Source organism: Rhinolophus ferrumequinum, chromosome 22 (genome assembly GCF_004115265.2).
Source record: "Rhinolophus ferrumequinum isolate MPI-CBG mRhiFer1 chromosome 22, mRhiFer1_v1.p, whole genome shotgun sequence".
Lineage (NCBI taxonomy): Eukaryota > Metazoa > Chordata > Mammalia > Chiroptera > Rhinolophidae > Rhinolophus > Rhinolophus ferrumequinum.
Genome location: NC_046305.1, coordinates 44,196,749 through 44,222,956, shown reverse-complemented (window position 1 = coordinate 44,222,956; position 26,208 = coordinate 44,196,749). Strand labels below are relative to the sequence as shown.

At 39.5% G+C, this 26,208-nt stretch overlaps 1 protein-coding gene across 3 annotated transcripts in view; it reads right to left on the bottom strand.

Moving 5' to 3' along the window:
- Window positions 1-512: 512 nt before the first annotated feature.
- The window catches only part of LRIG2 (leucine rich repeats and immunoglobulin like domains 2), a 48,428-nt gene continuing 22,732 nt past the window's right edge, over window positions 513-26,208 (bottom strand). For 2 of the 3 annotated variants that reach the window (XM_033092835.1, XM_033092837.1), the window contains 16 exons: window positions 25,323-25,397; window positions 25,029-25,163; window positions 24,301-24,444; window positions 24,054-24,197; window positions 23,402-23,545; window positions 23,053-23,196; window positions 20,760-20,840; window positions 19,949-20,020; window positions 19,742-19,810; window positions 15,519-15,682; window positions 13,511-13,831; window positions 12,163-12,444; window positions 10,377-10,826; window positions 9,611-9,760; window positions 7,676-7,966; window positions 513-5,652 (listed from right to left, as the gene is read on the bottom strand). In XM_033092835.1, the coding sequence (XP_032948726.1) occupies window positions 5,426-5,652; window positions 7,676-7,966; window positions 9,611-9,760; window positions 10,377-10,826; window positions 12,163-12,444; window positions 13,511-13,831; window positions 15,519-15,682; window positions 19,742-19,810; window positions 19,949-20,020; window positions 20,760-20,840; window positions 23,053-23,196; window positions 23,402-23,545; window positions 24,054-24,197; window positions 24,301-24,444; window positions 25,029-25,163; window positions 25,323-25,397 (2,893 nt within the window). In that variant the 3' untranslated portion in view covers window positions 513-5,425. The remainder of the gene's footprint in view (window positions 5,653-7,675; window positions 7,967-9,610; window positions 9,761-10,376; window positions 10,827-12,162; window positions 12,445-13,510; window positions 13,832-15,518; window positions 15,683-19,741; window positions 19,811-19,948; window positions 20,021-20,759; window positions 20,841-23,052; window positions 23,197-23,401; window positions 23,546-24,053; window positions 24,198-24,300; window positions 24,445-25,028; window positions 25,164-25,322; window positions 25,398-26,208) is intronic. The other variant, XM_033092836.1, reaches the window with a different exon arrangement.

The window sequence follows — 26,208 nt, the reverse complement described above, 5'->3', positions numbered from 1 at the left end:
TGCAATAAAGATTGAAAATGGAGACTGGACTTGGAGCTGAGCTGCGCCCTCCACTAGGTTGGAGAACACTTGGCGCTGATGGGCCCTAGAGAAACACACTACTCCCCAATATCCCCCAATACAAATTTAAAATAAAAAATGCTGCCTTCAAATGATTCCCTGTGCAGAAGGCACTCTTATTTTCTCAAGAACTATTAAGTAGGTTTGTTTCCATCCTGCCAGGCATCGTGCACTATGGTCGGCATCGTGCACCATGGTTGGCATCGTGCACCATGGTCGACACCGCAAGGAAGGCAGAGAACACAGTGCCAGCCCCCGGGGGTGCAGGGGGCACCTGGGGCATGTGCAGGCAGTGTGTGACTCAGATACAGCAGGAAATAGAGCAGGACTCCTGCCCATTTAATTTGTACAGCGATTTGGAGACCCTCTCAAAACCCCACAAACTTAGAAATGCACCATTTTGCTGCTGTACTTGACGCATGCAAAGACCAGAGAATCGTAATGTATTTTAGCTTTATTGAAGACATATTACAGTAGACAAACAAGTAGACAAACACATGCTTTATAAAATATACATTCTCATGTGTGAGAAAATATAAATAGATACCAGGAAAGGCCACACTCAACACCTTGGCTTCTCTCTCTCTTTAGGGACATCTGGTACCGGGGCTGCTCAGACTGATATCCCAAAGGGAACAAAGGAGAACTGGGGGAAAGGACGGGGTACAAAGAAAGAGTCTCTCTATAGATCAAGAGGCCACTTTAAGTAGCCAAGACATATTCCAAGAGCACTTGACCACCTGATGATCAATTTCTCTTTCAAGACAATTACAGTTGATAATTACACTCCTTACATTTGAAAACAGGCTCAAATTGCACTGCTTTTCACCTTCACCCCACGCGCTTGGTGGAGATTAGGATTGCTAAAAAACACACCACACAACACTGAGGGAGCAGGTCCATTATTACTCTTAAAACACACACACACACACACGTGCGTACACACACCTTGGTACCCACAAAACCTTCAGATGATTCGTGGGCTTTCAGGTGTTTTGTTAAGAGCAGCTTGTAATATATCTCTCAAGTCAAAACTTGTTATTTTTGCAACAAACCAGGCAGTTGTCCAAAATAGAAAGAATTTTGAGGCTAACTGATGTTGGTTTATTGTATTCCAAACAAAAAAGTTGTAAGTTAGAAGAAGCAGGAAAGAAAAATATTTGCCAAACTGAACTGGGAAAGAGACCATGTAATAGAAAAATGAAACATTACTTGCAAGTTGCCAAAAAAATCTTGGCTCGACCTTTAAGGTCCATTACCTTTGTAATCTGCATCAAGAAGCAAAATAAGAAATGGAGGATGTAGCATAAAGTGACAATGACAGCAAATTAACCTCTGTTGCTCTGTTACCCTCTTGGCATTTCTGTGGATATTCAAATGAACAGAAAAGGCTGGAACTCACTTGGGTAAAATATTGGTATAAAACTGAACACAATTCCAACCCCATTCAAAATGGAGTGCCACTGATTAGAAGAAACAGGAATAAAAATTAAAGAGTAAAAGGGAGGGTTATAATACATTATAGGCTTTTAAATTTTTTACTATGGTAATGCCATTTGTGTTAATAACTAGTTATAGATTCTCTCAGAAAAGCAAGCCCAGAGTTTCACGTTTTCAGCCATTAACACAGAACAGGCTCCTTTTGTCAACCAAACCCAAAATTCTTTTTTAAAAAAATTCTTGAGTGCTCTATACTTACTGCATAGACAGGATTCTGAAGGACAAATTTTTAAGAACATCAAATTGCTTCTGGTGATTTCCAATGATAAAACAGAGACCTAAAAGTCATCTTGCTCGTGTTCCGTCTCAATGCAGAAATTTCTTCAATGCTATTAACAGATGATTCTTTAGTTTCTGTGTGTCCTTTTCCCACAAAAGGCTGTATCCAATTGTCAGACAAATCTAACGGTTAGAGAGAGCTTATGTAGAATTACTGGCAAGAATGTACTGCGCCTCCCTGTAACTTCTGCCCCACTGAATACACTGCCCCGTTCTTCTGGAATAGAGTGCATCTCATCCTTATTCTGTATGATAATCCTTTAAGTAAAGACTTTTGCCATATCTCCCATTTCTTAGGAAAATGAGTAAGAGTCTAAGTTGCTTGACATCTTAATGTTCCCTTTACAAAATCCGAATGGGCAATATGAAGGCAACTGTTTTTAAACATGCAAGTTACCTTCAGAAAAATACATTTTTTTAAAGCATTCTGAGGTGGTGCCATAGACGGGACCGCACACTGGGCTGGGTGTTGCTCGTTCCTATCCTATGTAGTAACTTGAATACTAGGGAAAGCATTTCAGAAGCTGCTGAGGGACAGAAAGCCAGTAAGGCTTGGAGTTCAAGGATAATGTTAGTTCTTCCAGGTAGACTTGAAGAATCCGTCTAAGAGGGGCACAAATAAATGAACAGAATGTATGCATCCCTCCTGACAGGAAGTGGTAACGGAGTCGGGGGCAGAGTAGTTTTCTCAGCATTTTAGTCTGCGGTGCTTCTTGCAACATCCCTGATTAAACTGGCCAGAGGCAAACATTAGAGTGCTGGAAAGAAACACTGATGAGCCACCGATCCTGGTTCTAGTAGAGAGATACATCACTGCTTGGTCAAAAACATACACGGTATGAAAAGTTTCAGGAATTCCTCCTATGATCAACATTTATCAAATTCTTTTTTTTTTAAGAACAGGGGTTGGCTATTCACATGTAAACAAAGTCCTGACTAGTTTTTTAAGCAAGTTGTTTAGTTATGAAGGCAAGCCAGAAATATCTGGGAGAACATCTCAACCATGTGAGCTGCCATCATGGAGAACCTGGCCATGCAGGAGACCGGCCTCTGACACCAGCAGCAGAACGACCACTGCTAGAGCAGACGCAGCACTCGTATTTGAAGTTTCCTAGAACGCTGGTTCACAGCCTGTTTTGTCCTCTCACACATAACAGCTGATGCTCTCCTCCAGTCTGGCTCTAACTCCACCCTTTTTCACTCAGGCAAGTCTCAGAATGTGAGTGAGAGTGCTGTATAGTTACAGGGGTAGCCGCGAACACATGAGAAAGGTAAAGGAGTCACAAACTAGCCACCGATTAGCTGTGGCACACCTCTCCGGATTCTGGAACTTTGGTGTGGTGTAACAGTAGCATTTAGACCTGCTGTTCTAGAGAGCAAAGGGTGGCTTTCAATGGAGTCAAGAGTCTCTGTTTACTGAGTCTGTTTAGAAGCAGAGTATTTCTTCTCCTCAAGAGTATTTCTTGTACCATTACTCCTGCTAGAGAGGAAATAAATCTGGCTCAAGTCAGAGTAAGCAGCAGCATCACCCTTGTTCTACTCGAACAAACATTTCATGAAAGCAGCTTTTCATTAGAGTAGCATAATCCTCCTTGGTCCTGGAGGGATCACAGATTCATAGAATGTTACAGCTGGAAAGGGCTTTAGAGCATCTAGTAAAATGCCCTCATTTCATAAATGAGAAAATCGGGCTGAGAAGTAATGGAACTAGCCCTTGATTACACAACTAGTAAGGAGCAGAGCGAGGAACTACGTCGTCTCTTGAGTCTAAGTCAGTGCAAATTATACGACAATCTAGTAAGTAAGAAGAGGGACCATAAATGGAAGGGATAGGAAAACAGTGATATTTAAGACGTTCAAAGTGAAAATGAACGGAGGCTGACAGTTTAAAAAAGGGGGGAAAAAGGCATAGTGGTAAAAACAACTAAAGAAGTGCTGCTGCCTGTCGGAGAAAAATTTAGGATTGAAAACTAGTACTGTGTTTCCCCGAAAATAAGACTGGGTCTTATATTAAGTTTTGCTCTAAAAGACGCACTAGGGCTTATGTTCAGGGGATGTCATCCTGAAAACTCATGCTGGGGCTTATTTTCCGGTTAGGTCTTATTTTTGGGGACACAGTATGAAATTCAGCTGGGCTTTCTAGCAAAAAGCTGAGAAACTATGTGAGTTTAGAACCCTTGAAATGCACAATGACTCAGAAATAGATATTGTCACTTAAGTGATTGAAGTTATCTATTCATAATCAGTACACTTAATAGATTTAGAGGACAGCATATGACAGCCTATGTAAGGAAATCTGAAAGCACAAAGAAAGAACCTCAGTTCATTCCATTAGTGTTAAGTCCTTTGTTTAAATAAAGCTCTCTCTCAGAAATTCAGGAAAACTTTTTGGCTTAAATAATCACTTGTACAAAACAAGGACCACTCTAAAGCTTTATAGTGTAAGAATTTCTGCACGTTCTTCCACTCCCGAAAGCCTTCTTCCCTTCTTAAGATACACTGTGCATCGGTAGAAGAGACATTATAAGAAAACAAACACAGAAAAGAAGCAATCTTTGGCTTTCTCAACTAAGTACTTTGTTGAAAGAAGCTATTCTCCAAACAAGTTTTCCTTTATCTATGTGCATATGGCTATGACAAGACTGCTAGTCTTTTGAAAGAGCCTTTTTATGCTAGGAAGGTAATATTACCTGGCACTTATAAACAGATGGCAAATGATGAGATGTATGAACCTTCAGGTATGAAGTGGTTAATTACACCAGGATTGTGTCTGTGTGTACGCAATCGCTAGGGACCCTGCCTCTATACATATACTTAACAAATACATTTTTGAAACTTTAAACCCAAGATATACAAAAATCTGTGGTCTGAGAAGCTGCTGTCAATATTGTAACTGGATTATATATATAATTTTGGCATATCAAAAATATTTACATTGTAGCCAACACATATGGTCAATGAATACAAAAATTATTTATAAATGCACATATATTTACAATGAGATCCCTGGGTGATAGGGACCTCCCCCCCAAAAAAATATTCACATGAATACAAAACCCCTTGACCTGGTGACAGTGGGTCAAGCCTGGGATTCTTGTCCAAGACCTTGAATATCAAAGCCCCAGCCTCAACTATATGCTAACCACCACCGAGGACTCTCAGGAGCACTTCCCAGAGGGCTCCGAAGTTATTTTTGTTCTTTGGAAGGCAAAACAGAACGGTGATGCTTTCTCAGAGTCACTTTGCGGGTTGAGACAATCAGCATATCAAGCAGCAACGAGATTCTTCCTAATGTGCAATGCACACGTGGGCACATCCCCATGGAACCATCAGGAAACACATTTGTCTTGTATCTTCCTCGGCCCCTGCTGCACATTTCTTATCAGATGTACCCATTTCCGTCAGCCACTACTCCTCCTTTGTCAGACAGAAGCCCAAACAAATGCTTGGGGTACCTTGGTGTGGTCAGATGTAACTGTAGACAAAGACTAAAGCAAATGCTGACTCGGGGGTGTCTTCTGAACTCTGAGGTAGTAAATACAAAATTAATTTGGGTCTCTGCCCAGATTTCATCCTGGAATGAGTTTCATGTGCCCTCACTACCATCTTGAACGTTCCGAGTCCTACTAAAATCAAAAGCATGGTCAGGTGACCTGTGACAAGGCGTGGGGGACGCGGAACAGTCTGGACCACTCTCTGCCAGGCCCTCATTTGCATGAAGTTGTGGCGACTCAAGGACCGGTTGCTGGGAAAAGGGAAGATGAGGCAGGCCTAGCTCTTTGCTTACGTTCCACAGAGGCCGTTGAAATGTTTCTGAGAATTAAAGACAAGAATTATCAGTGGCGAAGACAGGCTCAAAATAAATTTTCTAAAATTTAATTTTCTTTTACCCAAATCCTCAAAGAAATAAAGATGTGCAATATTCCTGAATAAGGACCTGGAAATCAAATATATACTGGCCATCTTCTTAGCAACAACTAAAAAAAAGAAAATCTGGAACTATGGTCTTTCAAACCCTTCTACTCAACAAACTCAACCAATTATTTACTGAATCCAAGCGATATGTCATCTACTTTAGCCTATTAGTGGTTCTGTTACTACAAAATTTTGAAAATAAAACTCTTTAGACACACGGAAAACAGACTAATAGTATCCATATTGTAACGCAAGTTGCATGATACATAGATCAAAACTGATTCAGAGCAGCCATTACATTTTTAAATAACAATTAAATGCCTATGTAAAAAAACTGTCTTAAAAATAAACAACCATTTCCCTCCAGCGTCTAGCATGCCAATAATTCTAACAACAAAATAACCAAAAGCAGCGATTTTAAATCAGATTATCTGTACTTTGGTCTCAAAAATATGAATTTCTCATTCTCCTTTTTTACTGCAGTGGAGAGCTCTGCCCAGAGATTGTTTACTGAAAGTTATATTAACTTCATGAGAATGCATTTTAGAAAAAGCTAGCCAAACATTCTGGAAACAAATGCTCAGAAATACAATAAAATAAAAAACCCATGTGAAAAGTAAGCGAAAGCAGGGTTTCAAGCAGGTTTCAAGCAGGTTTCAAGCAGGTTTCAAGCAGGTTTCAAGCTTTAATATGCACAGAAAGAACCTGGGGATGCTGTTAAAATACCGACTCTGGTTCACCAGGTCGGGTAGGATCATGACGTGCATTTCTGACAAGCTCCGAGGTGACCCGGATGCTGACAGCCAACACTGAGCACCAAGGAGCCAGGGCAGCCTGGGTGAGCATGAGCACTGCACCCACACACTCGCGTCTGCTCATCTCCTCCCTGACAGACCAGATGAACGTGTCAGATATCCCGAAGTCAGGGAAAGGATGCAATGCACGGGAAAATGGATTCAGTGTTGGTGCATTTCTTTCATGGACACTGAACTTTAAAAACAAGACACTCATTTCACTAACAGTATACTTTTTTCTGACCTGTACCCTCTTTAAAATCTTTAGTGTTGGTCCCTTAATTAAGAACAACAGAGCACATCTCAAAAGTCCCAGGTCAGGTCATTTACTCCTGCCAGAGCCGTTCCTGGAAGCGCCACTCTACACTGCCCTCCTCTGTGCACCTCCGGTTCTCACCCCCCCTACCTCCAGTGTCTTTCCATTTCAGGATGACAGAGGGTGACAGCTGATGAAAAGGCTGGATGAACAGGAAGGCATGTGCCCTTCACTGTCTTGAAAGTGTTTCGTTTTGTTTTACTGACCAACGAGTTATCAAATGACTCATCTGCACAATACAATGTGCAGATTGTAACACAATACATATTCCTTTTACTGGGCTATGTGGGACCGAGGACACCATCCCAAATTTGCTTTCCCACTCACAGCCCCGATCCTAATTCCTCACAGACAAAAGCAAACACTAGCCAAGTGGTATTGACATTTAATACTTACCTGATAGCACAGTGACCAAATAAAACATTTTAAAATCTCAGTGAAAACCTTCACCAAAGTATGCCCAAATTATATCCTTAGCATTTCAAATCTGTCATTTAAATAAAGATGGAAGAAAAAATTAACGACTATATGAAACTTTTTAAAAGCTTTTTCTATATGGCTTCTAAATTGTCAGAGGTGTGGTCTTGTTATTCCCACAAAAGCTGTTTTCATCCTTCAGATGCAGACTTCTTTGTAACTCTAATCTCTCAAAATCTCTGGCTCTACTTTCCACCAGCTAACAGTAGCTAATTACTCCATTATACCAACTTGATTGCTTCCTGTCAAATCAGAGTGCTACCTAAATGACAGAATGAAAAACCAAGGTGGTGAAAGTGAAAACAAAATAAACAAAAACCACTGTGCCCTTTACCATTGCTCATCTGTGTGGAGGGAAGCTTCTTCTCATTTATCCTCTCGTGGTTGGTGGGAAAGGCAGACACCTCTCTGTCTGCTGATAAGACCAGGCTCTCCAGGGTAGCAGCATCTTGGGAAGGATGTGCCAAGTATGTCTCTTTGGGCATCTGGACCATGAGGCTGGACAGTGTCTGATCTAAAAGGTCCTCCTCAGCAATATAGGTGTACGGACAGTATTCTCGGGTCCTGGAGTAGATGTTGGCATTGTCGTAACAATCTGAGCAGATGACCCGGGTAGCAGTGCCACCTAAGGACAACATGGGAAAGAACCCGAACATCCTTCAGTGAAGGAACCAGCTTTGCCAATCAGTTTTCTTCAGCAGCTGCCATCATTATCATCATCGCTGGCATTTATTCAACACTTACTTTATAAACCAGGTGAAGTTCCAAGGTATTTCTGTGAAGTAACTAATTCAATCCTCACAACATCCCTGTGAGATAGGTACTATTATTATGACCATTTTACAGATGGGGCAAGTACAACACAGAGAAGTTAAATAACTTGCCCAAAGACATACTGAAAGAGTGAGGAGTTGAAATCTGAACTCAGGCACTCTGGCTCCAGAGCCCATGCTCCCGAATTCAACACTAGACCATCTTTGTCCAGCCTGAATAAGGTCACGCTCAAACCAAGGAAGCCAAAATATGGCTGGTACTGGGCTAAAAGCCATGTTTGACTTAAGCAAACTAAAGCAGAGAATAAGGAGTTATAATGACTCCCAAAAGCCCATATTACTTTCATGAGTCGAGAGGTTATGCAACACTAGTTGCTAAAGTACCCTAGAGAAAGCCTCCGACGGCTGAGTCCTGTCTGACAAATACGTGTTTGGCAGAGGTTTAGTAATAAGCTCCCTGGACTCTTATGTGGTTTGAAAACTGAATGAGGAAAGAGGGGAAAGACACTGAGGAATCAAGAGCGAGTTCCTTATTCACGATCAAGCAACAAAATGTTAGAACTGGAAGAGACCTAAAAGTAATTTAGTTTAACCCAGAAGGCAATGGTTAGTTCCCATAAATTTCAAAGAGTAAAGGCTTTTAAGTATTCTTTTAAAAAGTTAGAAATATCCCCCCCTTTCTATAGAGAGCCAAAATAAAATCGAATTTATCGATTAAACAGAGAAGTTCTGCTAACACCCAGCCTAAAAAAATCTCTGTAGAAATGGAGTAACCTTTCATTTATATAGTACTTGATGTACCACAAAGATTTGTTGAAAGATTCTGTGAGACTCTTGGGAGAAGTTCTTTGTAAAATATTTTATTTTAAAAATGAGGAAATTGAAGCTCAGATCTCAAGTAACTTGTTCATGGCCACACAGCTGGAACGAAGAACCAGGAATCCAACCCAATTCTCCTATCCCTTACTTCACCCCCGCGTCCTGTCACTCCCTGTGGGAAGGGTGGAGTGGGAGAAGAAAAGCAGTGTTGAGAAGTCGGGCTCATTTAAGTAGGGAACATTTTACCTCTCTCTGACATTCTCCGATAAACGCTGCAAATCATCATCAGCCTTTAAACTTTAGTGAATATCTACCTGTCCACAGGAGAAACAAACCTCCCCTGGATATGGTCTGAAGGGTGCTCATGCCTGAATCAGATAAAAGACACCTAAAAAAAGTTTCCAGAGCTTCTCCTTCCCATAGTAACACTTTGGTTTTGGAGCCTCTGTTGTGTACTCCCAATTTCTTGTGTAAGGATGTGTGTCTCCTTTCTGTCAGATGATTTTCTTCTCTGTTAAGACTTTCGTCAGTTTTCACCCTATTTTGCATGAAGCCAAACGTTTTCATTGAGTATTTTACTTTAAAATATTGCTCCAGGTTAAAGGGGGAAACTGTACACTGAAAAATAAACTCAGCGGGATAGGGCTGAAGTGGTAAGCACATGCAACAGTCATTACCATCCGTGGCTTTGTGGAAATACCCACTGGCAGGAGGCATAAGCTGCTGATGACTGCCGGCCTCGGAGGTGCTGTAGCCTTCCTGTGGCTCAGACAGTGTTCCCTGGGAAGATAAGTAGCTGGGAATGTCTGCAGGCAGATTCAGCTCCTCTGCAAAAGAGAAATCTGCATGTAACGCTCAAATACAGCCAGGCAATTTAAGCCAACACTCAGAAGATTATTTTGCAAATGTGGTGCACTTTGATACTATTGGACAGGAAAAGATTATGTACCTTGGAATTTTCCCCTAAAACCATTTCTCACTAGAATTCTTCTCAAAGTTTCATCTTAAAAGTATTACCAAAAGAAACAAAACCTAAAGCCTAAAATCTTATTCCTAGGCACACTTTCACAATTTATCTGGCTGGACCTCTTCTCTTACAGGATTTCAGGGTGAGGGGGGTGAAAGACTGAGCTCAGTCATAAGGGCTCCACTCTTCCCCACAGGGAAATTACGACAGAAATAGGCCCTAGGCATTAAGGAAAGAACGTACACCTGTAAGATGTTTATGAGAGCAAAGTTTTCAGGGAGTGTCTACAAATTCTTAAAATTATTCATCGGGGGGGTTCCGTTATATCAAGGAAATATAACACTTTAACAGAAAATCTCTTCCTTCTACTACACGTAAAGTATCAAAGCTCTTTAGTTTTTTACATTTTACAGTAAATACTGCGCTACATTCCTGACTCCAGTACAAGCCACAGGTGTCAAGTGGGCACCACTCACCTGTGTTGGTGATGCTGTAGTCTTCACTTTTCCTTCTCATGTGGTAAATGACAATGACCCAGATCAGAGAGGTGCCCACAACACAGCAGACCACCACGATGATCACAATGCCCACTGTGGTCCAGCCGTCATCCTCGTGCCCAGTGCCACTCTGGGAAGAGTCACAATTGGGGGAGGAAATGACATTGAGGTAAATGTGACCACGTTCTGTCCCAAGGGTGTTAGACATAATGCAGGTGTATTTCCCAGCATCTTCGAGCCCGGCGTCGACAATGATGAGCAGCTGGTTGGCTGCAGCAAAGAAGTGCCGTTCTGTCACCAGCAGTGGGCCATCGTCCTTGGTCCAGTTGAGGCGAGGGGCAGGACTCCCCCCGGCTATGCACTGCAAGACTGCAGTTTCACCTCGGCTCACTGCTTTGTCCTCCAGGGGTCTAATAAACGACGGTGTCTCTAACAGAAAAATCACAGAAAGCAATTTTATTTCTTAAATCCTACTGAATCAGACTGAGGTTATCATGAAATAAGCACTTTCATATATTCATGGGAGGATCAGAAGTTAATGGTTCAGAAAAGCAAATGCCTCTGCCTCAAAAAAATCTAAATCTTATCTCAGCAATTCCACCTCGGGCAAGCTATCCTAAGCTAAGAAATTCAAAAATTTATACAGGAACATGTTTATTACCAACTTATTTGTAATTTTTAAAAATCTAAGCAGGAAAATGATTAATTATAGTACACAGCCATGTGATATTTTATGAAGACCAGTGAAAGGATGAACCTTGTGATACACTATTAAGTGAAAACAAGTAGGTATGCATAACTACATAAAAATGAGTGTAAAAAAAAGTCAAGAACATGACAAAATCTTTAACAAGCATTTGAGTGACTTCCCCTCCTTATTTCTAATGTCCTGTACAAACACAATGAACTTATTTTTCTGATTATACAAGTAAATAACACAAATCAACAAACGTTCAAAACCTTAACATCTAGGGAAACAGAGAACTAAACGTAGAATTTTTGCCTTGGATTTGAGTCAAATGAAGAAAAGTATTCTTATAACGCTAAAATTAGGCTTGTTCAGGGGAAATCTTTAGGGAAAAGACAGTTTACCAGAGCACAGGATTAAGAGGAGCACACTGGAAGGAAAACGGGCGAGACGGGTCATGTTTTGCTATTAATTTTTTTTAAAAAATGAACTAAGGGGAACAACAGGTAAATTGTCTGAAGTTCTCCCTGAAGCAGTATTTGAAGCAGTATAAAACAACTAACTGCAGGGGCAGCGGGTTAGCTCAGTTGGTTAGAGCACGGTGCTCTTAACAACAAGGTTGCCGGTTCGATCCCCACATGGGCCAGTGTGAGCTGCGCCCTCCACAACTAGATTGAAACAACTACTTGACTTGGAGCTGATGGGTCCTGGAAAAACACACTTTAAAACAAACCAACAAAAAAAAAACCTAACTGCAAACTCACTAATGAATAGAAAAAACATGTATGGAGTAAAAACCTCAGAGAGAGATAACAAGATAAAGGGATTTGAATTTTCAATTCATGTGATAAAGACTTCTAATTCTGCCCTCAGCATTTCCCCAGATTTCAGTTCCCTGATCCACTAACATCTTAGGCTGACAGAAGCCTGTATAAATTGACAAAATAAGATGATGAAGATACATAAGGGTAACAACTGAAATCTCAAACATATTCTTTTCTTGCCATTAAGACCAAGAATAGACCCGGAATAAAAAAGCTCCCACAAAATCAGGGACCCATGGAGCAGGAAACATACCCAACACTGTGAGGGAGGCATTTGCTGAGCGGCCTCCTGCTATATTTTGTGCCATGCAGCTATAGATTCCCATGTCTTCTATTTTCACGTTTGCAATGAAGAAGACATCATCCTCAGGCATGACATGCATGCGTCTTTCCCGAGCTGCAGGAAAGTCGGTGCCGCCATCTTTCTGCCAGGAAATCTGAGGTGCAGGGTGGCCCTGTGCAGCGCATTCTAGTCTGGCCATGGCACCAGTGCGAATAGTCAGATCCATTGGGGTTTTCAGGAAAGATGGCATCTCTGTTCCAAGAAGATCACCAAGAGAATGTGGGTGGGGGAAAAATACACACACACAGATAGAGACAGAGAGAGAGGGAGGGAGAAAGAGAGGGAGAAGGAGAAGGGGAGGGAGAGGGAGAGGGAGAGAATCTGTTAGGCCAAATAGCAACTGTCGTATGACTCCATTCCTTTGAGAAGACATGCTCTCTGGATTGATAGTAAACACAACTTCAGAGGCGATCTCTTCTCCCAGAACCTCAGGGTATTGGAGTACCGCGAGAACTAACTCTTCTAGAATGCATGACACACCTACCTGATCTCCCTGATGGACACAGGGAAAGTGGACGGCCACAAACCTTTCTGAACTCCCTATTTTTTAACCTGATATTTACTATGACTCCCTTGGTGCTTCCCAAACTAACATCTACAAAGCTGTCAAGGCATTTCATGATAAAAAAATTATGCCTTCAAAACTCTCATAAAACACAGAATCAAGAACACAAGCATGTTTAGCAAGACACAAGTATATTTTTTGGCTGCACAAAGCCTAAAACGTTGTAGTAATTCAATCTAATAAGCAATAAATAATTCAAGCTGTTTGGAAGGTTTTTTTACAGCCACACCGAAGAAGAGCATTAATTTAAAAACTGATTCTGTTTGACTACATTTAGGCAATGGTGATGATCACTGGACCCAGAAATGTCCTAAACACTCCCAGTTACTGGAAGGCCCTGTGAACAGCGTCAGGAATAAATTCCATAGGTTTCAGGACAGAATTATGGTTCTGGAAAGGAAATGGAGAATTTCAAAAAATTTTTTTCAAAAGCATCAATAACAGTGAAAGTAGTAGCCTGTCTCCTGGAGCCATGGAATTTGCCTTGACCCCTCAACTAATGACCAAGTAGGGACAGTAAAAGGACAAACTGACAATCCAGTCTACACATTATCACAACCCTAAAGACAAAAACAACAAGATCCTCCCCTCAACTGTCAGGTTTAGCCTAATTTTCTTGGGTCAGGTGGTTCAAAACTGAACATAAAAATCCTTCTAACTACAAAAAAACTATTAGGGAACATAATTCCTTACCATTCACAGTCAGTTTGGCTTTATGAGAATAATTAGAACCAAAGTGATTAGTAACGATGCACTGGTATTTTCCTTCATCTGTGAAATTCACACTGAAAAGATGTAAGACACTAGTATATTCTAGAGCTTCTCCAGCGTGCTGCTGATAACGAACCAAGTTCTCAATGTCGGCATCATACAAGATTTCGCTGTCTTTGCGCCACACAGCAGACATGGGTGAGTCACTGCTGCTCACTGCAGTGCACGCCAGGGTCACGTTCACGCCTCTTAGGGCAACTGTGGTTTCAGGATGTATTCTTATCTGTGGCTTGAGAAAATCATCTAAGGGGAAAAACATGGGGCAGGAGCCAAGTCAGTTATTTATATTTTTGCTTCTACAGACTCAATCTTAAAATAAATGATGTAAAATGGTGTGCCGTGTTTACAAAAAAGCATATTATATTTGAAAGAAACTATAGAGCTCGAGTCCAATTCCCTCATTTAAAGATGAGAAAAATGAGGCACCGAAAGGTCAAATGACTTGTTCAGAGACAAGTCAGTCAGCAGCAGAGCCTGGGCTGGACTTCAGACTTCAGGGTTTTAGTTTTAGCACCCTTGCCACTACCCCTTACTGTCATTTATGCTTAGACTGTCCTTCTTAAGCATTACCAGTTACTGGGGAAAAAGAGAAACCTATCTTAGAATTTCAAGACAAGTTCTAATACCCTTAGCCTGTTACATATATAAACATGATACGTTACCTATAGAAACATGTATATGATACCCATTATCCTTTCTGCGCCAATATAGAAAATAGGGATTATGAACTTATTATATTTTACAGGGAATACCTACTAAAACATTATCTGAAAGTACTTTGTGCATGCGTAACTTTCACCTAATAGTGAAAATTTCCAAATATGTCAAATGTCCAACTATATATTGGCTTGAGACTGGCTAAGAAACAATAGATTCATAAATAATAATATGTTATTGAACTGATTCAGAGAGGCAGGTATATGAATTCTTAATCATTACCTTCATTGGGTAACATTTCACTGTGTCATAAAAGTGAAACATGAAAAAAGAAGTCAAAATATACAGTGTTTACATTTAAAACTAAGAAAGTCAGGAGAGAATTCGTTATAACAAAGTACAATTTAATTATTAGATTCTTTGTTTTCTTCGTTAAAATTTGTAAAAACAATATAACTACTTTGTGGGCCTGAAGCATCTTTGAGTAGATTGTGGAAATAGATCTGGCAATATACTGCTATGTAAGTGATCAGAGATACTAGTGATATGTAACACAAACATAATTATCTAAAAGATCTACATTTATAAAGCTCGGAATCAGTTATTCCACTTTTAAGGAAATGTAAGTGTAAAGTGAAAATTTCCAAGTTGAGAAAGAACAGTAGAGATGTATACGTGAAAGTGTAAGTGCTACAATCAAGAAAACTTGCCTATGATTGCCCCCTTCCCTCCAAAAAACTCCAAAACCCCGCCACTTTAGTCCTAAGAAACTGCATCAAAACTAGAAACCAAGTGAACTGGGTTAATTCATACACTGCTGGTCACAGCATAAACTAGCACTATTTTCTAGAAAACACCTCGTAGCACTTTTCAAGATCTACTAAAAAACAAACAAAAAAGATTTATACTTTTGAATGAATTCATGTAAACAAAAAAATCATACTTTTTGATTCAGGAATCTTACTACTGAATATTTATTCTAAGGTTAACAATCTCCCTAAAAAAGAAAGGCTCACATCATAAAGATGTTATCACACTGACATTAAAAATGGTCATTTAAGAACACATAGAGGAAAACAACTGCTTATGATACATTAAGTCAAAGAATATAAAAGTTAACCTACAATTACAACAAATATAAAAATGTTAGAGAAAAACAGAGAGAAATGGAAATAAATACCAACGGGAAAGCATTCTGGTTTAATTTTTTTAAAATTCTGTTGTTAGGATAGTAAGTGTGTAATATACAAAATTTTAAAACAAAAATACAAACCACAGACAAAATCTTTCAGATCCACATTCAGGATGCTTTGCCCTGCCAGCCATTCAGGATGTGCACAGCTGACATTCACAGAGTGTTGGAAGTTATTATCAACCAGCCACTGAAGCAACCACTTCAAATGGCAGTCACAGAGCAAACTGTTAGTGTTCAGGATGCTGCAGAAAAAAGAGGACAAGTAACCCTTTCCTTTTCATTCTAAGTTTCTTCAAGCATTAAAAGCTTACTATTTATCTATGCATTTTTCTTGCCAAACAAATGTTTACTCTGAATCTAACCATGAAAAAACAAAACTCAGACTGTCAACCTCAATTCCTCAAATATTGTCAGTGTCATGAAAAACACCAAAAAGGTGGGAGAGGGGAGGACCAGGGAAAGGGACACATTTTAGATTAAACTAAAAAGCCATTACAACCAAATAAAATGCATGATCTTTGACTAGAAAAAAAAAGATCTACGAAGGACACTTTTTGACATTGGGGAAATCTGAGCATGAACTGTATGTTAGATGTGAATTTCATCGGGTGTGACACTAGTGCTGTAGTTATGTAGGAAAATATCCTTGTTCTTGGGAAATACAGGCTGAGATATTTAGGGTGAATTGTCATGTCTGCAACTTACTTCTAAATGGTTAAGCAAAACAATGGTGTGTGTGTGTACACAGAGAGGGAGAGAGACAGAGACAGAAGGGTTGGCGGGGAGGGAGGGAGAGAGGGAAAGAAGGAAAAAGGGAAGGAGGGAAGGGAGGAGGGAGGGAGAGAGATAAATTTAGCAAAAAACTAACAATTGTTGAATCTACGTAAAGGGTATATGGATGTTCCTTACACCTTCCTTTAAATCTCTGAGGTTTAAAATTTTTCCCAGAAAAGTATAGAGAAAAGCTTACTATATATATTGGAGCAAAGACATCTTCACTGTGGAAAAGGTGTCAAATTATTTAATCAAGACTGACAACACTTCAGCCCTGGGGCAATGTCTACTACAACTTAAACTAAGAACCACTGAAAAATTATTTGTGGCCCATAAGAGGCCTATAAAACATAGCTGAAAAATCAGTGTTTTCTTTTAATGACTCCTCATCCAGTTTTAAGGTTTGGTATAAAGTACCAAAGATCTGATTCCAAAGACGTTTCAAACAGTCTCTAAGCCTATCTCAAAAGTCATATTTTGTCAAGGTTAGTTTTAAGTAAGCAGGCCAAAAGTTACCTTTTGCATTATAAGAATTTTTAGGTCATATTCCTTCATTCATTCATTCATAGAGAAATATTTGAATCTACTATATGCCAGGCGTTGTTCTAGGCCATGGGGATACAGCCCTCACACAGCTTATGTATTTAGAACCAAGCAATAAACAAATAAATGCAAAGTATAATGTCAGAAAGTAAGTGTTATCAAGAAAAACAAAGCTAGGCAAAGACGTAGAGACAGCAGCTACCAGTGACAGAGCCAATCACAGAGCTGCAGCAGAGTATCGCAGCCAGAAGAAACTGACAGATGGTGATGGAACGAGGTCAGAGAGCTGGGCAGGGAGGTCCAGACCACACAGGTGCTTTAGAAGCTATGAACTTGAGTCGGTGTTTTCCTGTGTGTGATGGGAAGCCCTCGGGAGGTTAAGAACAGAGGAGTAACAAAGTCTGATTTACAGTGTCTTACGTGTAAGCTGGGCTTATGAGACCTGGACTCATTTCCTAATTCCACTCACCTTAGGTAAAATACTGAATGTCTCCAAAATCTCAGTTTCTATTCCTGGAAAATGGGACTGACAATGCCTCCCTCAAAAAAAGTTTTAAACAAAGTATTTATTTAGCACAGTGCCTGGCCAGATACCACTGAATTCACATTAGTTCCCTTCACTTCTATTTCTTTGCACCTTTCCAGCCTTCACATGCTAACCAACCTGTGCACCAGTGCCTAACTGAGTACCTGCATTCCTTCAACAGGTACCGTGTGGCCAGATATATACCCAAATATTAACAGTGGCTGTCTCTGAGTACTAGGGATATGGGGTCTTTCTCTCCCTCTCGGTTTACCTGTATTTTCTCATTTTTCCACCATGATTATATAATTTTAATGTAAATTATTTAATTTATAGGCGACTCTCCCACCTTCTCCCCATATTTATGCAAAGCATTGTGCAGGATACCAAAAAGTGAAAGAGATTTTAATAAATGGTGATATAAAAAGTATTATAAACATGACTTAGATTTAAAGTAACTAAAAGCAACGAAAACTTCTCAGTAAAAATGTTGCATTAGAGGTCCTACATTAGCAGTTTGTAAAAGCCAACTCCCAAATTACTGAATGACTCGCTGACGGATGAAAGGACAATATTTGCTTTCACCTAATTTCTAAATTATATTTTGAACTGTGTTCTCATAACATGAGTTAAAACTTTCTTGCTGGCCCTCAGATTATCACAGGCAAAAAAAGGTCATGCTGATATACAATAAATCGGGCCTTTACATGCTAAACTAAGCCTACAAGGCATAACTCAAAATATCTCAACAGACACAAAAAAAAAGAAGAAAAGGAAAAGAAGAAAGCCACTTCAAAAATCTGGCAGAAAATAACAAATGATAATTACCATAACATTTTTATTTTTGTTATTGATATTAGTTATTGGACTTTCACTATGCGCCGGGCTCTGTGCTGAGCATCTAGTCAAAACTCTCCAAAGCTCCCTAAGGTACTTAGTGGGGAAGGTCCTAACTCCTCCTGGCCTCCCAGGCCCCCTATAACCTGGCTCTTGCTTACCTCTCTGACCTCCTCTCTGCCCACTCCTCCCTGGCTCTGGTCTGGCAGCCACAGCAGCGACCTGCAGGCACGAGGAGCGAGCTCCTACCTCAGGGCCTTTTCAGGGGCTCTTCCTTGTGCCTGGAATGCCCTTCAGCCCGTGCTCAGTGGTTTGTCGCTTCATCTCACTAAGGTCCTGGTCCAAATGCTGTTATCTTCAGCAAAGCCCTCCCTCACTACTTTATCTAAAACAGCAAGCCCTGTCACTCTCCATACCTTTGACCCAGCTTTACTGCTCTGTGGAACATTTATTATCAGATGAGATATTATTATCTACCGGTTCACTGTGTATCTTCCTTACGAGAATTTATTGCACTACGCTATGAGGACAGACTCTGTCTCGTGCACTGCTGTGAACAGTACTTTACATAGCAGACAACAACAAAGATTTCTTGAATGAACAAATTAATCTCTTTCAGTCTCACTAACCCTGAGGAAATTGCTATTACCATTTTAAGGAGGAAAACTGAGTCTTAGGCTAATCAATTGGCCCAATATCACACAGTTGTAAAAGAATGGAGCAAGAACTTCCAGTGCATCTTAGACTATCTGTGGTGAAGAACCAGTTTTTAAAATTTCCAACATGTTGTGGATCAATACTTTTATAAAATTCAACAAAAGTATCACAGTAATGTCAAACTGTTCTAAAAGTTTCTACACACATACTCTGAATTTCTATCCCTATCTCGTCATGAAGCAGTTCTGGTCCACAGACCTTTCTTTAAGAAGCTTTTAGCAGGCAAGATAAACTGTCATTGTTCCTTGATTCTTCCCACTGGCTGAATATTCACATCACCAGAATTTAAAATTAATACAAATACCCAACTAGCCACCCCTCCACCTGGGAAATCTCTGAATCAATTAAGAGCCTTTTTTAAAAAAAAAAAATCATGAATGGAAAAAGTATGAAGTGATATGCATTTTTCTATTATAACTATTTAAGTTTTTGAGCATTTTAGTTGTTTGAGCAAACAGGTAAGAGACATCCTCTCTGACCATTATACTGAAAGTGCGAGATCATTTCCCCCCAAAATTATATAATACCTGAATTGTAACCCACCCCAAGGGGTAAGGATTAGAAACACACGTTTCCAATAGTCCAAAAGGGATGAGGGGAACAAAGAAAAAGAATGGAACAGTAGGGCACACACATCTGAGGAGCAAGCGCTCGGCTCTCGCTGACTTGACCATCAGCACCAACAGAACGGCCAATGCAGAAGGGCCTGGGGCCACACCCTCGGGGCTTTGCAATCTGGGTTATTTTCAAATTATATCCAGCCACTGAAATAACTGCATAGTAACACTTTCTTTCTTCCTGCCTGAATTGTGTGCTTTTGAAAACATCTGGGTCACATTCATCACACAAGCATGGATAATGATCTAACTGGTGATTGAAAAAAATAAAAAAGACTTAAGTTACGTACAGTTCTTTCAAGCGAGTCTGAGAAAAAGCATTTTCTTGGATAGACATTATAGCATTGTTGTTCAAATCTCTGAAATGAAGAGAAACAAAACATTACCAGTCACCATTCCTACAATTAAGTTCTATAAACACTTTAAATGGTCATGAAAACCTCTGCTAATAGCAAAGATTATTTATAAACTGAGTAAAATATATGCAGAATACTTACAGATGCTCAAGGGATTCAAGCCCAATGAATGCTTTCTTTGTAATTGATTTAATCTGATTTCCTTGTAAGATTCTGAAAAACAAACAGACCTTCCTAATAAAGCTTTCCACTAAATGAAATTAAATTCATTAAATCAAACATTTACCTATAAAAGAGGAAAATAAGCTTAACGTGCGTGTTTAAGAAAGCTGCAAACCTTTCTGATTAACCAATGCATAGCACAGCATGAAGGCTTCTATTAAGATGTTAGAGCTCAAAGAGGTACCCATGAACAACCATCCTGACTACTGACTACACTGGGAGTTTTCATGAGAAATTGGATTATTTCCCCAGTTTCTCCCTTCTTAGCAAAGACCATCAAGTCAAAGAAATACGCTATGAAGCCTTGAAGAAATTCTCATGGGCAAAGACCTAAAATCTTACTGGAGAGCATCCTCCCTTGCTTATGGGTAATTTAGCAAGAGAGGATGCTCTCCAGTAAGATTTTAGATCTTACATAATTAAACAGATTACTGGTTCAACTCTGGTTTCTCAGTGCATTGCTTTTACTTAAACAGAAATTCTAGTTCCATAAACGACTTCCCTTTAAGTGCCCATAGGAGTGCTCTTCCAATAGAAAGTGTCCCATAACAGAAAACAAAATTTAAAAGAAACAAAAAACTTAATAAACAGCAAAGCTTCTTCCTTGAGTAAATGAGTCGGAAGGCTCAAACTTTCCAGCCACAGCAAAGAGACATAAATCCAATCACATTTACAATCGATTCTTGAAAATATACCTCTGTAGACATACATAAATATTATAAATACATACAACTTAGTGAGACTTGTGAGTCCAGCAAAGGCTTCACTAGCATCTTCTATGGCCCATGAAATTTCATTGTTTCTTAAGTTTCTATAAAAATGTCAGAGAAAAACAGGTTATGTTAGTCAACATGACCATTACACCATCGGGCACCAACCTGGCATGGCAATGCTAATTTTTATCCTTATTTAAACAGCTAAGTTATGATGAAGACTCTACTTTTTAAAGAATACTGTGGTATGTAAAAAGTAATTCTCATAAGCTAAGAATTACGCTGGCCTTGATAAAGAAATTAAACAACCTGCAAGGGTATGAATCGTCCTAGCTAACAGTCCCTAATCGTGTCAGCATTAAAAATTATAGTCAGGCTCCTGCAAAAAGCAGGAACATTTCAAGATGCTGGGGATATGGCTTACAAATCTGATTTCAGACTAATGGGATTTCTGGGTGACCCAAGCCTTCCCCTGGGCCCTTAACCTAAAAGGGCTGACAAAGAGTGATGTGAATAGTTTCACAGCTCCACAGCAATTAAACATGCCCCCTGGGAAGCAAGAATGTGCTAGAGTGATCACTGTTTTCTTTAAAAGGAAAAGTATGGATCTTTTCAAATCCACTGTTCCATTCTCAGAGGAAATGCAATTGCACCACACCATGTCCTCTGATGGAAAAAACACCAGTTAAAGATATTTAATCAGTTTTGCTTCCTTAAGTTGTCTCGTAATAAAGCACAAAGCTTTTTTGCTTTAGAAGACATATGTACAGTTGTTTGAATCACAGTAAGGAGATAGGAGACCACTGTTTCCCTTGAGCTATCCATTTCCTTGAAATGAGAGCTAACAAAGCTCATTTTATTTTACTAAAGAATAAACACTAAAAACAACCCATGGCTCTACTCTTCAGGATGTTCCCCGTCCTCCAAAGCACAGCAGAAATCTAACTCATCACCAGAATGAGTAAGAAGTACACCTACAAGGGCAAGAGTGCTGGTCTGAAGTCAGGATTTCTCAGATCGGATCCTAATTCTGCCTTAACTATCTCTGTGGCATTAGACCATCAGTTACTTCTGCAATTACTTTACTAAACTTTAATGTTATGATAATCACTAGTATAATGAAAGAAACTGTTTGCCATCCCCTGACTGTCAAAAGGCAATTTGTATCTGATAACTGAGCTGGTTTCACCTCTGATAATACAGAAAATGGAGGGCGGGGCTGACTGAATTTTTCAAGGCCAACTGAAGGAAGACTACCTCATTAACTTTAAAAAAAGAAAAAAGAAAATCAAACACACACTCATGCACATAAACACACCTTCACAAAATCATCATGCTTTCTTTCTCATTGATGGTTAGGCCACAAAGTTGGGAGCCTGCATCTTCTCTGAGACCATTTACCAACTCTGAACCTGATGACCAGAAAGTCCCCTATTCAAGAACCTTAGAATCTAAAATTTCTACTAATTACTCTTTTTCTCTAATTCTGCTCTATGTTTGAGATTATTGTATTTCATTAAAATACCTCTCCATTCAATTATATTCATGATCATTCAACTTATTGAATCACAGAATTTTAGAACTGAAATTGCCTTCAGTAACCATCTAATATGTCCATCTTCACTGGATGAAGAGACAAAGAAAATGACAACTAGGAGAAGTTAGGTGATTCTGTTCACCTGGCAGTATGGCAAAGCAGGCGAGCTTTAATATCAAACAGGCCTGGGTTCTAATCTTGACCCAAATATTTACAAGCTATGTGACTTTAAACAAATCATTATAATCTCTCTGAACCTCAGCCTCCTGCCATGGAAAAGAGCGATCACATCCTGTGTTCTGAAAGCACCTGGCACAGATCATTAATAAATGTTAGTTTTTTCTGTTCCAAGTCGTGCAGCAAATTATTAACAATGAACAGGTCTCCTGCCAGGGCTACACATCCTGCATCCTTTTGAATGAAAAGTGGTGGTTCTGGTATACTACTGGTAGTTCAAGGTCAGAGGAACAAGAAACTGTGCATTCCTGACACCAGCAACTGTGTTTTATCCCACAGTAACTGGCACAGTAAAAGATGCTTTGTTGTTTGGTTGATTAACTGAGAATTACAGTACAAACTGAACTGGCTAGAGATGAGATTTAGGTATGAGGACAGAGACAAGTAAGACTGTCTACACCAAGGCTCAGGACAAAGAACCCAAAATATTAACATATATAAATCTTCAAGCTGATCAGCTGTTTTAATATATTTGCTTAACTGCTTTTAAAAAATTAGCAAAAAAAAAAAAAAAAAAAAAAGACAGATGTACTTACAGTGTCTGAAGATTGGAAAGAAACCTAAAGACACCATCAGCAATGTGAGTGACTCTGTTGTCCCCTAAATTCAATGTCTCCAGTAAGCTCAGACCCACAAAGGCAGATTCATCCAGGCGGGTCAACTGGTTATAGGACAAATCACTGAAAACAGAAAACATGGAAGGTAAGGAATTCACTGTATTTCAGTTCAACTTTCATACCCTTATTCTACTTACATGATAAATTTAGAGCTTTCAACAAGCGTCTAATAAAGAGGGACATCAGATTGTGTTACTGGCCATGGGAATGATTCATCCCAACCTGCGCTAGTCTCACAGCCTCCACTGGAATGCCATCCAACACTCACAGTTCGGACAGTCTTTGGCAGAACTCCCAGGCATCAGGGCTGATTCTTTCAACAGCGTTCTGGCCCACATAGAGCTGCTGTAGCATTCGCAAGCCATACAACCACCCCTTGTTCACTTCTGTAAGGTTATTATGCTCCAGTTCTCTGCACATTAGAGAAAGAAGGGAAAAAATATGTTTCATAACAAGCTCTGCGATGAGAAGATTCCAAAAATCTTCATGAAGTCTTGCTCAGAGAAACACAGACCTTCACTCAACCCACGTAAGCCAACAAATTCTAGTCAATAAATACTCCCATCTTCCCTCAGATTTGGTACTAGCAAGTAGTAAAACTGTCTAAAATATCAGATCTATAAAATCGAGACACCGAGAGGTATAGTATACCTGTTCTGGATAAATTCTGATAATTTTCATCAGCCAAAACATTAAAGGAATATAGACTATTTAGATGAAACGTTTGTAAAACTGATGACAAAAATGCCAGTTAGATAACAAAACTTAAAGAACTTTGTATACACTTATTTCATATCAGGGAAGGGAGAAAGAACTAATGTACCTTGGCATAATTAAAGCAATTACCCTAGTTGTTTGGCACTAACAAGTCCCGGTCAGACTCCCTTCCTAACAATCTCCTACTCCAGGTCAGTACTTACAGTTCTTCCATGTTATCCAAGCCAAAAAAAGCGCCATCCTTAAGTTTGCTAATTCCATTCCGCTGCATTTTCAAAGATCTTAAGGAGTCAAGCCCTTGGAATGTTAGACCTTCCACAACTTTAATCCTGTTTCTTTTAAGTTCCCTTTAACAAAAATAGTTTTACAGTCAGAAAACTGCTGATGTGTTCTGATGATAATTACAAAGAAAAAGACACTGTAAGAAACAAAATCTACGTGGTTACTCACAAGAACTGGAGGTGAGGCAGTTTGAAGATTTTGGGTGGAATCATGCTAATTCTGTTTCGGTTTAACTTTACCACTAACAAGGAACTCGATAAATTATCGAAGCAACCAGCCTCCAGAATGGTTATCCTATTATTACTCAAGTTCCTAAAATGAACAGGATTGCAACAACAACAAAAAAAATTTAGTGGAACAACGAAAAAAAATACTACCATCAGAAAGCTGCCCAAAGTCTACGACTGAGCCCCAGTTCTACCACTTAGCAACTGCATACAACTTTATAAATATAACAATTTAAGTGCTTTGTTTCTTCAACTACAAAATAAGAATAATACCTAGTTCATTTGGGTTGAAACTGTATGTGTGAATATGCTTGTAAACTGCAAAACACCAGCACACAGACTAATTACCATCATCATTCTATACGGCGAACCATTGTTTAACAAATCACTCAACTATTTACCTCTTACAAAACTGTCAGTGAAACACAATCCAGAATTAAATCTCAAAAATTACCCTGGATACTTAACAGTATTTTCTGACAATAGTGCATAGCGCACTCTTTCTTTATGGGGGGAAAAAAACTCAAAAAATAAACAAAAAACTAACCATGCATTTGTTTCACATATGCATATCAAAATAACAACAACAGACATTTCTGGAAAGATAAGCATCAATGAGTAATAAACATGCACTTTAAAGTAAATCTAATTCAAACTGTATTAACTTACAGGTATTTAAGCTGCATTCGAGGAAATGAAGATGTCTTGATTTCTGATATTATATTTGAGCTGAGATCTAAATTCTCAAGAGCAGGGTAAAACTGGAAAGCCTCTGCATTTATTTCTGGGATTATATTATGGACTCTACAAAACAAAGATTAAATTGAAGTTATTGCCAGTGATCCACCCCAGGCCACAAGCGTATTAAATAACTGGGATCAACAATAAGGGTATCCAAAACAAAAACCAAAAAACTGTACTACTCATAATTTAAGTAAAAGATCTGAAATCTTATTTACTTACAATGACAGTAGAGTAATATTAGAGGTTGGTTCTCCAAAATATGGGATTTCTGTTAGCTCATTGTAATTCATTCTCCTAGGCAGGAAAAAAAACAGATTTCAAAGCTTTGTGAGAGAAATGTTACCTCTTGAGTTCTGGTTTACTGGCTAATACATACTTTAGGACAGGTGCCACATCTGAAAAAAGCCTACGACTCAGGATGAATTAGACAAAATGTATCATACGGCAAAATTAGAGGTTTTAATAAGAAATGTTTTTTCATGGTGTTAGATGTACAATTGATTTCAATATGTAAAAGGTTAGAAAATATTTTGCACATTAACTATTTTTAATCCCAGCAAGGGTCTTTGAATAGTTACATTTCTGACAGCTAATATGACTCCTTAAATAAAAGAATAATTAAGCATCCCTATCTCTTTTATATATTTATAACAGATAAAATTATACATTAAATAAAGTGTAGGGGTGGTCGAGTGGCTCAGTGGGTTAGAGGGTGAGCTCTGGGCAACGGGGCTGCTAGTTCGATTCCCACATAAGCCAGCAAGCTGTGCCCTCCACAACTAGAATGAAGTCAATGAGCTGCCGCTCAGCTCCCGGATGGCCAGATGGCTCAGTTGGTTGGAGCGCTGGCTCTCAACCACCAGGTTGCCGGTTCGACTTGCCTCCCGCAAGGGATGGTGGGCTGCGCCCCTTGCAACTAAGATTGAACACGGCACCCTGAGCTGAGCTATCGCTGAGCTCCCGGATGCCTCAGTTGGTTGGAGCACATACCCTCAACCACAAGGTTGCCAGTTCGACTCCCACAAGGGATGGTGGGCTGCGCCCCTTGCAACTAAGATTGAACACGGCACCCTGAGCTGAGCTATCGCTGAGCTCCCGGATGCCT